Source organism: Brachycentrus maculatus, unplaced genomic scaffold, assembly GCF_059751285.1.
Source record: "Brachycentrus maculatus isolate JH-2025_06_01 unplaced genomic scaffold, ASM5975128v1 h1tg000091l, whole genome shotgun sequence".
NCBI lineage: Eukaryota > Metazoa > Arthropoda > Insecta > Trichoptera > Brachycentridae > Brachycentrus > Brachycentrus maculatus.
In genome coordinates this window covers 1,966,406-1,979,763 of record NW_028280845.1, presented here as the reverse complement: position 1 = coordinate 1,979,763, position 13,358 = coordinate 1,966,406, and the positions used below count along the sequence as shown (strand labels likewise).

Here is a 13,358-nt window from a genome sequence, read left to right as displayed (position 1 = left end):
TTGCATATATTTTCTAAACTCTTCAATTTCTGTCCAAATTGTCCTGATTCCCGCACATATTTGTTCTAGCCCCCTTCTGCATTTCTCTCTAGGCACAGTACCAGTAGAAAGTATACGCGATGTATGTAAGAAATTACTAATTACTGTTACTCATATTTTCGTTGAATTTTACAAAACCCGACAAGTACCATATAAGTATGTATGTTTTCTGTTCGATTTTGGTGTTTCGATTTATGACTTGGTAGGAAAAAAATCGAACGCATCGAATGAAATCTAAAAAATCTCATTATAATATAGATAGAAAGTCGTTCATCCTGAATAAATCGAAATGAAGTCTGTGAAAAATATTATTTGGAAATATAATACTCTGACACGAAGGTAGGAAATATTCATCGAATGTACGCTAAAATATTTTATTATAAAAATCCTAAATTTTCGTCAATACAATATAACGGATTACAGATTTTTTTTGGATTGGCTCGTGTGGGCAATAACTTTGTACCCCGTATTATTTGTTGTATGATGAATGAATGTTTGATTTTTTCTCTTTTAGCACCGTTTTTATCGAAAACGTGTAAAAATAGAGTCCAGTATATTGTAAAATGTGCTCTCGACGTAGGAAAATCCAGTGATTATTGTAAATATAGAATGATAAGCATGCGTACGGTAAATAATAATAAAATGAAAACTCCATCGTCAATTACTTGAATACTAAGTAACCAGCCCTGCACCCCAGATAGGTACCTATATATATTTCATTGAAATTGTTGGCACATTTATACGAGTAGTAATCTACATCATTGTAGTGAAGGAGTCCAGGGGGAAGGACATTTCTGCTAAAATATAGGTAAGGAAATTAAGAGGGAATACTACTCGTACAAGCTGGTGCAAGTTTGACAAAGTATCGCCAATATTCCCTTTTGGACTCCTCCTCATCCTGATCTTTATACGCATACCATGGTGCATAGCGAAAGCACAAAATGGGTGTAGTGTTAGCTTAATTGCTAATTACAGGATCACAAGTAGCATATTAAATATTTGAATCCCCCGTAATTATTAATAAAAAAAAATGTGTGGAAAACGAGTGTATAGGTACTATTAATTAAGAGGACCATCAGCAATTGCCGGGGCAAACGAGGTTGAATATCCGTACAAGCAATTCAAAAATAATAATATTAATAATTAAAAAAAAAACATATACATAACATGCACATTTGTAGGTACCTCGATACATATATCTATTATCTGTTATAATACATAATACTTTGCTGATTAGCGTTTTTCTGATTTATGAATATGTATATATTAGTGACATCTATGGATGACGGTCAAAGCTTGTATTGTTTGGTTGAGATCTTTACGAACCTGGCCCGTTATATTTTCTAAATCAAGCGCTTAATTTATAAAATTTATTTGAAAAATATTATTTTATAAGTAGTATTCATAAATTATGTGGAGTAAAACAACTTTTATTTGTATTTCGTAAACCAAAAAGAGTATTTTACAAGGTGCTGGCTGGTAAACATTAAGTTGAACAGCCATATTAACGGGGCACGCATGCGTAAATGAAATATCGATAATTTAGATTCCTACACGTGTCGATAATATTTGTTGATTGTGATGGGGTGTCTTCGACGTATTTAAACAATTGTGCACGTCATTATCTAATCAAAATAAAATAAATTTTGTCTACGTATTATCGGTAAATGATTAAGTGACAGAAAAAACCAAAATATATTACCGAGAAACACCACGCACCACGGAATTAGACATAACCTTAAACGCTGACAGCTTGCTCTGTAAAATATAGAACGTGTTCCATTTGCGGAGAGTCGATTTTCATATTTCTTTAGTTACGAGTTTTTGTCGCGAAAACTTCCAAAAAAACATTTTGGAAGTAAATATAAACGTCGCGAGTGAAAGTGTCGCGATAAAAATAGTGTTTTATGGTTTTAATAATGCCGTGTTCCAATTGACATGTCATACATGTCTAACATTTGATAAATATTTCTAATCGGAGGAGAGGTGAAGCGAAGTGTGTTTTAATACCTATGGTGTTAAAAACATGAGTGGCAACGGGAAACAGGTGCAGTTGGCGCCGGGTCAATCTCCGAGATATGCCTGCGTTACGAGACCACACACCCCCGGGCGGGCGGACGGGTTCTCCGTGCCCCCGGGCGCCGTCGGCGGGTCGTACGGCGGCGGCGGCGGCGGCGGGCCCCACCTGCAGGCGCGCGGCGTGGCCGGGGTGGCCGGACTGCCGCAGCCGCCCACGCCGCCGCAGCAGGAGCTCAAGCAGCCGCCCATGAGCTACGGGCAGGCAAGCGCGCGCGCGCAGGGCTACCAGTACCGCGGCGGGCCCGCGCCCGGCCAGCCGCAGCAGCTGGCGCGGCCCGCGCACCACCGCCAGCAGAACCAGTGGAGCGCGCAGGCGCCGCCGCAGCAGGTGGTGTTCAGCATGGCGCCCGTGTACCACCTGCAGTCGCACCTGCAGCACGGCCTGCCGCCCGCCGGCTACCCGCAGCAGCAGGCGCCGCGCGCGCAGTACTTCCCGCAGCCCGGCATGATGCAGCACCCGCAGTACTACGGCGCCTACCCCGGACCCGGGCCCGGCCAGCAGGCGCAGCCGCCGTACATGTACGGCGCGGGCGCGCAGCCCGCCCGCCCGCCCGCCGCGCCGGGGCTCGCGCCGCCCGCGCCGCAGCCGCCGCAGCACCCCATGCTGGTGCCGGGCCGCTACGCGCCCATGCCGCACGCGCCGCCGCCCGGCGAGAAGAAGCGCCGCACGCACGCCATCCCCATCGTGGACCCCAAGTCCGGCAAGGACGTCACTGTCGAGATCCTGGAGGACGACGCCGGCAGCGAGGCGGGCGACCGCGCGCCCCCGCAGCCCGACGAGAACAGTCTGGCCATCGTGGAGGAGTTCACCCGACGGGTGTCCGTCGCCGCCAAAGACAACGACATCCAGGAGGCCGTCAACGATCGATGCGATATCGAGAACGATACTCGTTTGTCGCAAATTCGAGAGATGAACGTCATGGTTCAGGTATACGACGACATTAATGCGGAAATCAAGTCGGAGTCGGATCAAATTGAAGAAAAATATTTAAAGCATAACCAGGTGAATGAACTTGCGGAAACTCCCGTCGTTTCGGCTATATCCAACAGTCCCGAAATAGTGCCCAAACAAAGTCATATTATCAAGCAGCAAAAAGTTATAGAAAATGTGACATCCGATTCCAAGAAGAGCCAAGTGGTTAAACTGCAGAAACCCAACAAGCCGCTAGCTCAGCCGGAACCTTTGTCCGATGAAAATGTTCCTAAAGAACCCTTCGTTACTCCCTCCTCCGTGACTGCCCCGTACACTACTCTTATTGAAGAATATGCCAAGAAAACTGAAGAAAAGCGTGCAGAAGTGCCAATTCCTATAGATAATAAGGAAAATGAAGCGCGTTTGCCACAAATTGGTGATAATGTTGACATTCTCCAATTGGGAATCATGAACTTGAATATCGATAATATAGAAAAAATATTCACACCATTTAATAAAATTATAGTCGGTGATCACAACTCCACTCACCAGGAGACTCCTGCGCTTGTGTGTGAAGCTTTAAGTAATTCCACTCACAATAAAAACAAACAAGAGCCTAAAAAAGCTAAGCCTCGATCATCCGTTCATAATAAGATGGAGCCCGAACAAGCTCACCATGTCAAACCCGCTATCGAAAATCTATCAAAGGCTGTCGAAAGTCCTCTTCTTCCTAATGATATTATCGATTCAAACAAGGAATCCTTAGAATTGAATTCTGAACCACCTATTGAAATTACAAATTCTTTTATCCCTAGTGATGAAATTGTTAAAGACGTTACCGAAAAACTTACTCTGATTGCGAACGACGTTTCTACAGTTAAAGATGAAATTTTGGCAGACGTTTCTTCTGTCGAGAAGAATGATACTGCCGAAAATGCGATAGTTAAAGAGGAACAGGAAATTGCAGAAAGTTCAGTAGCTAGTGTGACTCCCCAGGATGAGGAGCCCGCCTCCACCCCCGAGAACTCCGGGGAAGTTTCTGAATCTGCAGAGAAATCAGACGCTGCCGAGAATGAAAAAACTCCAGCTGACAAAGAGAATGAGAAAGCCACTCCCGTGTTGCGCTACAGTTATAGACCAGATCAGTGGTCACCGCTTAACACATCCGGGAAGAAGAGTTATGATCCTGAATTCCTACTCATGCTACGATTTGATCCCAATTCTAAGAAGAAACCTGAAAATATTAATCAATTGGAAATAGTAGCAGATGCGCAAAGACAACCACGTAATCCGTCGGATGTGTCTCGCAACGTCTCTATGATGAGGCAAAATGATCTGTTACCCGGGTTCGCCAGAAGTACCGTGCATAGTGCGACTCCCAACCGCAAATCTCAACACGGAAAACCTAACTCGAAAGGAATCAGTACTCCTGGTTCTGGACTGAATAATAGGGCCGGAATAATACACGTAAACCTCTCTCTGAGGTCGGATGTGAAGCTCAACGAAACACAAAATGCTTGGAAACCGGCTCGAATGCGGTCTTCTAAACTCGAAGAGGAGGAGTTAGCCACTCTTGAACTCTACAAGACTTTCCGCAGCGTACTGAACAAACTTACACCCCAAAAGTTTGACACGTTGATAGCGCAGGTTCGTGCACTAAAAATAGATACTAAGGAAAGGCTGGTCGGTGTGATTGACCTTGTCTTTGAAAAAGCCGTAGACGAACCAAACTTTTCAGTAGCGTATGCCCTGATGTGTAAAGAGTTGGAGCAGATTATGGTTTGCGATTCTAAAGACGAAAAACCTGTCAACTTCCGCTCCTTGATTGTTGGCCGGTGCCAGTCGGAATTCGAGAAGGAAGACGATTCGACCAAAGATCGCAAATTGGAGATCGAGAAGTGCACTGATCCAGAAAAAAAGAAAGAATTAGTGTTAATACTGGAAGAAGATGAGCGGAAAATACGACGTCGGTCAGTCGGCAATGTTAGATTTATAGGGGAACTGTATAAACAAAATATTATTACTAGCAATATCATTCTGTTTTGCATAAACCGTCTGTTGAAAAAAATTGAAGAGGAAACTCTCGAGTGTTTGTGTAAATTACTTACGACTATCGGTAAAGACTTGGAAATAAAATCCGAAGTGGACCTTCAGCCTTTTTTTAATAGTATGCGGATCATATTTGAAACTAAAGACAATAATGTCAGTAGTCGAATAAGGTTCATGCTCCAAGATGTCATCGATCTACGACATAACAAGTGGGTGCCGCGCCAACTGGCAGCTAATGCCAACCCCAAAACTATGGACCAGATCAAGATGGAAGTAGAGTCGGAGCAAAACAAGTCTCTGTACTCCAACTACTCGTCGCCGACAAACATGCCGAGGAAAGAAGACCGTCCCAACAACATGAACAAGCGAGGAGGCTCCAAGAGCGTCACGGACGACGGCTGGTCCACGGCCTCGTCGCGGAACACGCGCGCCAAGCAGACTCCCTTCGTGGTGGACTCGGGCAAGCTCAGCAGGCTGCAGCAGATTGCGGCGACGCCCATCACGCAGACCTCCCTCCAGCCTTCCACCCAGTACACCTGGGGTAAGGGCTCCACCATCACTAAAAACAACAAGTCCGACGCCTGGTCTTCTAGTCACAAGTCGGGTAGCGGTGCCTCGAGCAACAGTAGGAAACCCGCCGGAACAGAGACATCCAATATGTACCTGGTTCTGGATAATCAGTATTCGGATCAGGATCGGGCTAGCGGTCAAGAAGCCGCTTCCGCCAGAAAAATGAGTTACAGATCAAAAGGAGCTTCCATTGAACGATCAACATTTAAGTCTGATTCCGAAGACCAACCTTCTAGCTCATCGCAAGAATCCATAGGTAGTAAAGTAAAGGAAATTATGGCAAATGTAGATAGTTCTTACGGAATTTTAGACAAAATTCAAAGTAATTACACCAAAGATGAAATGCCACTCGTAGTTAAAGAATTACTGCTCTGGGGCTTAGAGTACAATAAGAAGGAAAACATGCAGATAATCGGAGACGTCACCGGTCGGCTGGTCGATGATGACAGTATATCAACCGAAGACTTCCTTTCTGCTGTAAAGCAAACCATGGATCTCTCATCTAATTATTTTGTAAAAGAGGGTAACCTGATATGGAAAATGCTGAGTGCATTCATATGGGGCCATATGAAAAAGAGTGAATTGAATTTAAAACAAATCCATTTAGCCTTTTCAAAAGTAATTGAACTCGATAAAGGTTTCGAGTTGTTAACTGCGATCTTTTTAGAAAAACTGAAAGAATCTGAGAATTTCATCAAGTCTTTATGGGAAAAATCCAATATAGAACTCTCAGATTGGATGAATGAAGAGAGGGTAGACCAATTCCAAGAAGAATTTCCTTTGAAATGGGTCCAAAGCAGCGGAATGATCACACCCGACGATGCGTGCGCTCAAATGTTACAGCTGATGAAGAATAACGAGAGCCGCGACTCCATCAAGGAGTGGATAAACCGCCGAATCGGCAAGTCCGTCCAAGATGGCTGGTTCATCAGGGCCATCACGGAGGCCGTGCACACGTACGCGCTGTGCGCACACGGGCTAGACAAGCCCCGGTTCGACACCAACGAGACCAGCCAGAGGCTCAGCATGTACTATCCCTTGCTCAGCACCTACGTGGGGGGCCACGAGCGGAACGAGCTGGAGTGTCTGTTCGCCATCCAGCACCTCATCCACAAGCTGGAGCACCCGCAGGGCATCACGCTGAAGGTGTTCGACTACCTGTGGGAATACGGAGAGATCATCTCCTACGACGGGTTCATGGCGTGGGAAAAGAACATGGATCCCCACCAACAGGAAGGAAAGGGCGTCATCCTCAAGACTTTGACTTCGTTCTTTACGTCGCTCAAGTCCGTCGAGGAATCTTCGGATGAAACGGCATCCGTTGTGGAAGATGAGCTCTACAATTAGAAACTGAATTGGATGGAATGAGAAATTTATGTTGTAGAAACGAAACCACCTACAGAATTGAGTAGCAAAAAGCTCTCCCAATTTCAAGATATCATATGTCACTATCAGTCACCCGGATTCATGTTCTCCCCAAGCTGCCTCGCAATGGTCTGCCCGTACTTCCCACCTTTGTAGGCATATACTGCCTAAAAATATCATTTCTGGTTCATTTTTCCATTATCTGTTACCATTTTTGGCCTACACTATGTTAATATTATACTATACATATATAATTATATTGAAATTAGCAAACATTCAATGTGGGTAAAATAAATTGGAGAATGTAAATTGAAAGAGTCGCTTCACTCGCAAGAGTATTGTGGCTCAGTGGCACATATTAAATATGTGTTTTATACCTCCCGCGGGGAAAAAAAGCCTGAATAGTCGCTTGAAAAATTCAGTAATGTTATATGCAGTGTGTAAAGTTGTATTGAACCTTCGAGAAGCTTTACAAATGTATTGTAATAATTCCTGTGATGATTTTTAAATAGATTAAAACTTATTAATATATTACGATAAATAAATTTCATTCCATAAGCAAAGTCTTTGTAAATATATAAGTAGTATGACAAAATTGCTTTATTGTTTATTACTCCATGAGATACTCTCTCTAAGTACTGTTGGGAATTTCCCAAGTGATGTAACTTGGACTCGCAACTCTGCAATATTACACTCTTTCCGAGTCAAATTACATTATATTGTCTTATTGGATCAATCTAAAGGACTTCACACGGATGTGATCTTCCCTGTACGCTAATATTTGTTGTTAAAATATAATAATATACTACGGTAAATAGACTGGACTGGACTCAAATATTGTGAATTTTTAACTGTTGTGAAATTGTTTTATGTTGATAAACTAAACATTTTGCTTTGACGTTGTACTACTGAAGACACTTGCTTTTGGCTAACTGAATGTGTAAACACGATATGTTTTATCCTTCTACTTATCACAATGTTAAAATACCTTTTAAAATTAAGATGAGGATTATAATTTTTTTGTATTAAGTATTGTTCACCGTGCGACTGGAATCTTTCAGTCGCGAATGGTGTTAGTCAATACATGCTCTGCGCAGACTTGTTCAATTCTTTGGTTGACTCCCTCCGCAACCATTACCAAGTGCATCTAATATACTATTTAGAATACTGCCAGTGATTTCTGACTAACCTAAATGTGTTATTCTTGTGTGTGAGTCATTTCTTGGTGAATTACGTGCCTCATTAGTTGAAGGTCTGCAGAGATCTGCAATTGGAATGTATCCCGAAGTACACTGTCTCGTAACTTGTATCATTCGAGTGACAACTTGACTCTACTGATAATATATTATGTTTTGAGTAAGATTCTGCTGGTCAATATTTCTCTTTGTTTTGCTTGTTCGATACTTCTTGGTGTGTTTATTTTGTAACGAAACATGAAAAAGGTTGTATGGTGTGCTGAACAGGACGGGAATGCTTTTTCTAAAATGTTTACCTACTGATGCATTCAGTCAACTCCTCGGGAGCGAACTGTACATTGGATTTCATATATTGTAAATAATTTAAATGAAATTGAAATAAACGACGCCTGTTTCTATGTTTTTATAATGATAAATTAGTATATCACATTTGTCACAACAGAAAATTTTCTGTTAAATGTGAGTTTGAATTAAGTCTAGTTAAATTTCGTAGATAACTTATATGAAAAATATTCAAAAAGCGGATTATTGTCTTTTTGGGTAAACATAATTACATACATTTAGAATTTAAAAAATAGTATGTATACATAAATATATATTTCTGCAAAATAAATTGTTATATTAGATTATAGTTGGGTTCATTTTCATTTTTTATTAAAATGCAATGTATAATTTATTCAATAAACACCAAGGAAATCGCTTTATTATTTTGCTTTCTCCCTGTTCCCCATTATTTTAGTGGTAAAGGAAGACATGCTCTCTGCGATCCATTGACGCATGATCTTGGGGTGATCAATAACTCATTTTAATATTATATTTTGAATATTGAAAGCATTAACTTTGTGGATCATAGTGATGTATTATTTTGAGAAATAAAAAGACTTTATTTTTTGATCCACTCACATTTTTACTAACAACCAACTAGTTTCGGCAACAACCTGTTGCCCTCTTCAGGGTTTAAAGTTCAGTTATAAAATAAACCCTGAAGAGGGCAACAGGTTGTTGCCGAAACTAGTTGTTAATAAAAATGTGAATGGATAAAAAAACAAAGTCTTTTTATTTCTCAAAATAATAGATTTTAATATTAAACACAACTGAAAATTTACGATATCTGATACATGATGTTGTTGAAAGGATTGAGCGATATGTAGATATCACTGTGTTCGTGGAATGCAGTGCCCTATGCGCTATTGGGTGCAGATGAGGACTAGAAAAAGAAGTAGAATTGACAGTGACTGAAAATCTAATTTCATATTTGAATAGCAATGGAGACATTTTTTTTACTAGGTAACTTCTAACAAAACTTCAAATTTGTACTTTTTGCAGAGGTAGGCAGAGAAGATTGAACACATCTCTGTCTTTGCAAACTTCATTGACCTTTTTCGAAATCATTTTTTTTTTACACATTTGCTGATTATTCTGACTCCCAACTTGTCTACGCCCAAGTATTTGAAGTACTCGATCATGCCAAGTTTCCTTCGGTCTTCCTTTAACTTCTATTTCCAATTACATTTGCCTCATACATTTGTTTTACCATTCTTTCCTCATGCATTCATGTCCGAAGCATCTCAACACACCTTTCTTAATTTTATCGATAATGCTTATTTCATCATTGCTTTATTTTTATATTTCGCCATTTGAATATCTGTCATATATATTTTTGCTGCATATTTGTCAGATTAATCGCAATTTGTCTGCATTCAGTTTACTTCATCCTTTTCAAATCCCAGAACTTCATTGCGCACTTGCTATTATAGGTTTAGCGGTTAGGATTTTGTTTGTTATAATTAATTTCAGTACACAAATCATTTTGTTCCCGGCATTCACTCTACTTTCTTTATTTATATCAATCTGTGTTTTATATTAATTTACATTTCCGGTGACAATATGCCTCTGGCATCACATCTCAAAAGTATCAATCCTCTTTCTTAATTCGTCTGCCTCCGTGTAATGGTCAGCACGCTCGGCTACCGTTCTGTAGGTCCCGGGTTCGATTCCCAGGGGGGTTCAAATAAATATAAGTGATTTTCCACTGTAATATTTATTCAATATTACCCTGGACTGGTACCTGAAGCGGAGGGCTGATCACCTTTCCTTCATGTGTAAAAACGATCAAGATAACACTGCGTTATATGACGCAGTGCCCTATGCACCATTTGGGTGTGGATAAGGGTTTTATTATTATTCTTAATTTGGTTTTAAGCATCCACATCATTTTGACAAACCTTAAGGTCATTCCATAGGACCTCTACGTCTGTTAACACAATTTTATTCTATTAAAATTAAATCATGTGTATTATTTATTGATTCGGTATTAACTTTTTGGAATGACATGTTGATTTTTTTATTTAACACTCGTATAACCGCTTAATGAGTTTTAATCTACAGGATTTGAGTTTTAATTTTCACCTGTAGATGAAAATGTCTGTTAGTTTTTTAAACAAGTCGTGTGTAATGAAATAAAACTCATTAAGTGGTTATACAAGTGTTTAATTTAAAAATAACAAAAATCATGTATAAACCATATGAGCCTTGGAGGCTTGCACTTTTTAGAAATTTGGAATAAATATAAATAAATTAGTTATTTTACTTTTATCAGTAGCTAATAAAATAAATATTTTCTCAGTCCGTTGAATGATGCTTTAACTGTGCTCAATATAATACACACAATTACATTAATGATAAAAGGAAAAAAATATGTGATGGAAATCATGATCTATTTACTGTATTATTGTTGAAATGCTAACATGATTTTTTTTCCCATTAATGCACATTAAATTACTCTACATCCGGTGTGTACACAAACATGACAAGTTCTTAGTAAATGGTGCAAATTATGATTTTAAAAGTGTTACTATCTATAACTAGTTTCATATTCATTCAAGGGACCCAGCGAATAGCGGTGTCTTGAGTTACACAAGCTATTATGAGTACAGGTTTGGAACCCGGGCCTTGTGGTGGGGACTGACCGGAGTCATTTTGTTGTAACGTAACACGTTACGATGCGAGCATTCGTATAGTCAGTACAGCGAGCCGAGCTCCTTCCGAGTACTCCATCTGATGTTCGGATGCTCGCCGCGAATGTTACGTTACGACGAAATGCTCCGGTCAGTCCACCTTTAGACATTGCAGCTATTTTGCTTGCCCCACCTTCCTACCTACTTACAGAGATATCCTTGATCTTGAGCCCCTCCACTTACCTTATCTGTATTTCATCTAATAACTAATGTTCCAAAGAGCAAGAGTGGGATGACAGTTGCTGACTGAAATCAAAGTCCGGAAGGTGTTTTATCTGGGGCATGTGCTTAGGGAAGAGAAGTACGAGCACTTACCTTATGATTGCAACTCATCATAAAAGGCAAAAAAGATGTTTGACGAGGTGTGGGCAGAAGGCAGATTTACCTGTTCCGGAATATATTAGATTGGGCGTAGATCAGAACCGTCAAGACGCTGTTTAAAGCTGCCGAAAGACAATTACTCTCAAGTGATGGTCGATTCAAGGGGACCTGACATGACACACACAATATCAAAGACTGGAGGAAGGATTGATCACCCTGCCTTCATGTAATTAGTGATTAAGATAGGTAACCCTGCGTCGATCTGATTTGGTTCCCTGTGGACCATCTGGGTGCGGATAAGGGTTTTATAGGCAAAAAGAAGTTTTATATTAGTTATTTGATAACCACATATGTTTGCCTAAATTATCTTAGCATAATATTTGATAAATATAGACTTCCGGAAATATCTAATTATAATTTTAATTAAAAGTATTTTCACATAGCAAATATTTGATAATCATAACACATCATTTAGATAACTTTAATGTCAATATGATAATATCTACCCAAATGATTTGTTGATTTAAATTCCCATTTCTTGATAAAAACATCTTGCATCTGTCTACTCATGGGTATTTCATTATTGAGAGTATTTTTATTTTATGAATTGTTCACTCTTATTGGCAATATTTTCCAACTTTTTTCAACATCATCTGGGCTGATGAAACCAGATAATAGACTCTTAAAACTTGCATTTCTTTAATATCATGTAGTAATGTAAATAATTTCATCTTCCTCTAACCCTTATCCACATCCAGTGATGCATAGGGGACTGCATTGTATAGGCACGTGAAATCTTGATTGCTTACTATATTAAATTAATCCTGCGTTTCAGCTACCAGTCTAGACTGTGTAACACGTAGAATGAGAAAGAAAGCATCATTTACTTATTACAAACTTGAAGAAAATATATCTTGAGGAAGAAGCTATTTGATTTAAAACCGGTTGAAATCATAATAAAACCTTTTGTAAATTTAAACAAAAAAAAAGTTAATCTGAAAATGGAAAAGCACAATTCAGTGCTTTAAATATTGTTCACATAAATATATATATATTTTTTTTTTTTTTTTTTGTCCGCCTCCGTAGTGTAATGGTCAGCACGCTCGGCTACCGTTCTGGAGGTCCCGGGTTCGGTTCCCAAGGGGGGTAAAATAAATATAAGTGATTTTTTCACTGCAATATTTATTCAATATTATTACCCTGGACTGGTACCTGAAGCGGAGGGCTGATCACCTTTCCTTCATGTGTAAACAATCAAGATAACACTGCGTTTATATGACGCAGTGCCCTATGCATCATTGGGGTGCGGATAAGGGTTTTATTATTTATTATTATTTATATATATAAAGAATTGAAAATTAAACAATCTGAAATAATATGTATTTGATATAATAATCAATGGTCTGTATTTTTTATAGACTGCTTTAATAATACATTTTCCGATATTCCATTCTGGATTTTTTTTTCAAATTAAAATAGAATAATTGTTATGTTTTCCGAATATTTTCCTTTTAACATGTAGATCTGTAATTTTTCATCAGTATAACGTTATAAACACTTGTTTAAATAAACTAAAAATAAGTAACTAGCTGTGATAAATTTACTTTAGTAAACAATGTTTTATGGGAATCTAATGACAGATTTTACGGATCCATGTGTGTAAAGAAAATGAAACATCCTAGAAAAAAAACATACATTTATTATTTTCTTTTAAAATTAAAGCTTGAAAAGGGCCGTACAAATGTCACATATGTACGGTAAAAATATTTATTTCTTCATATAAAATAAATATTAGTGTCCGAGGGCGAA

General features: G+C 39.4%; 1 protein-coding gene across 1 annotated transcript; it reads left to right on the top strand.

Moving 5' to 3' along the window:
* Positions 1-1,462: 1,462 nt before the first annotated feature.
* LOC148310602 (eukaryotic translation initiation factor 4 gamma 3-like) lies at positions 1,463-8,910 on the top strand. Its single transcript, XM_088258206.1, has one exon. It carries the CDS (start codon positions 2,066-2,068, stop codon positions 6,995-6,997), a length of 4,932 nt encoding a protein of 1,643 aa, XP_088114332.1. The 5' UTR covers positions 1,463-2,065; the 3' UTR covers positions 6,998-8,910.
* The last annotated feature ends 4,448 nt before the right edge of the window (positions 8,911-13,358 follow it).

Coding starts and splice junctions, on each gene's coding strand:
- LOC148310602 (XM_088258206.1), top strand. CDS start 2,066: ATGAGTGGCAACGGGAAACAGGTGCAGTTGGCGCCGGGTCAATCTCCG.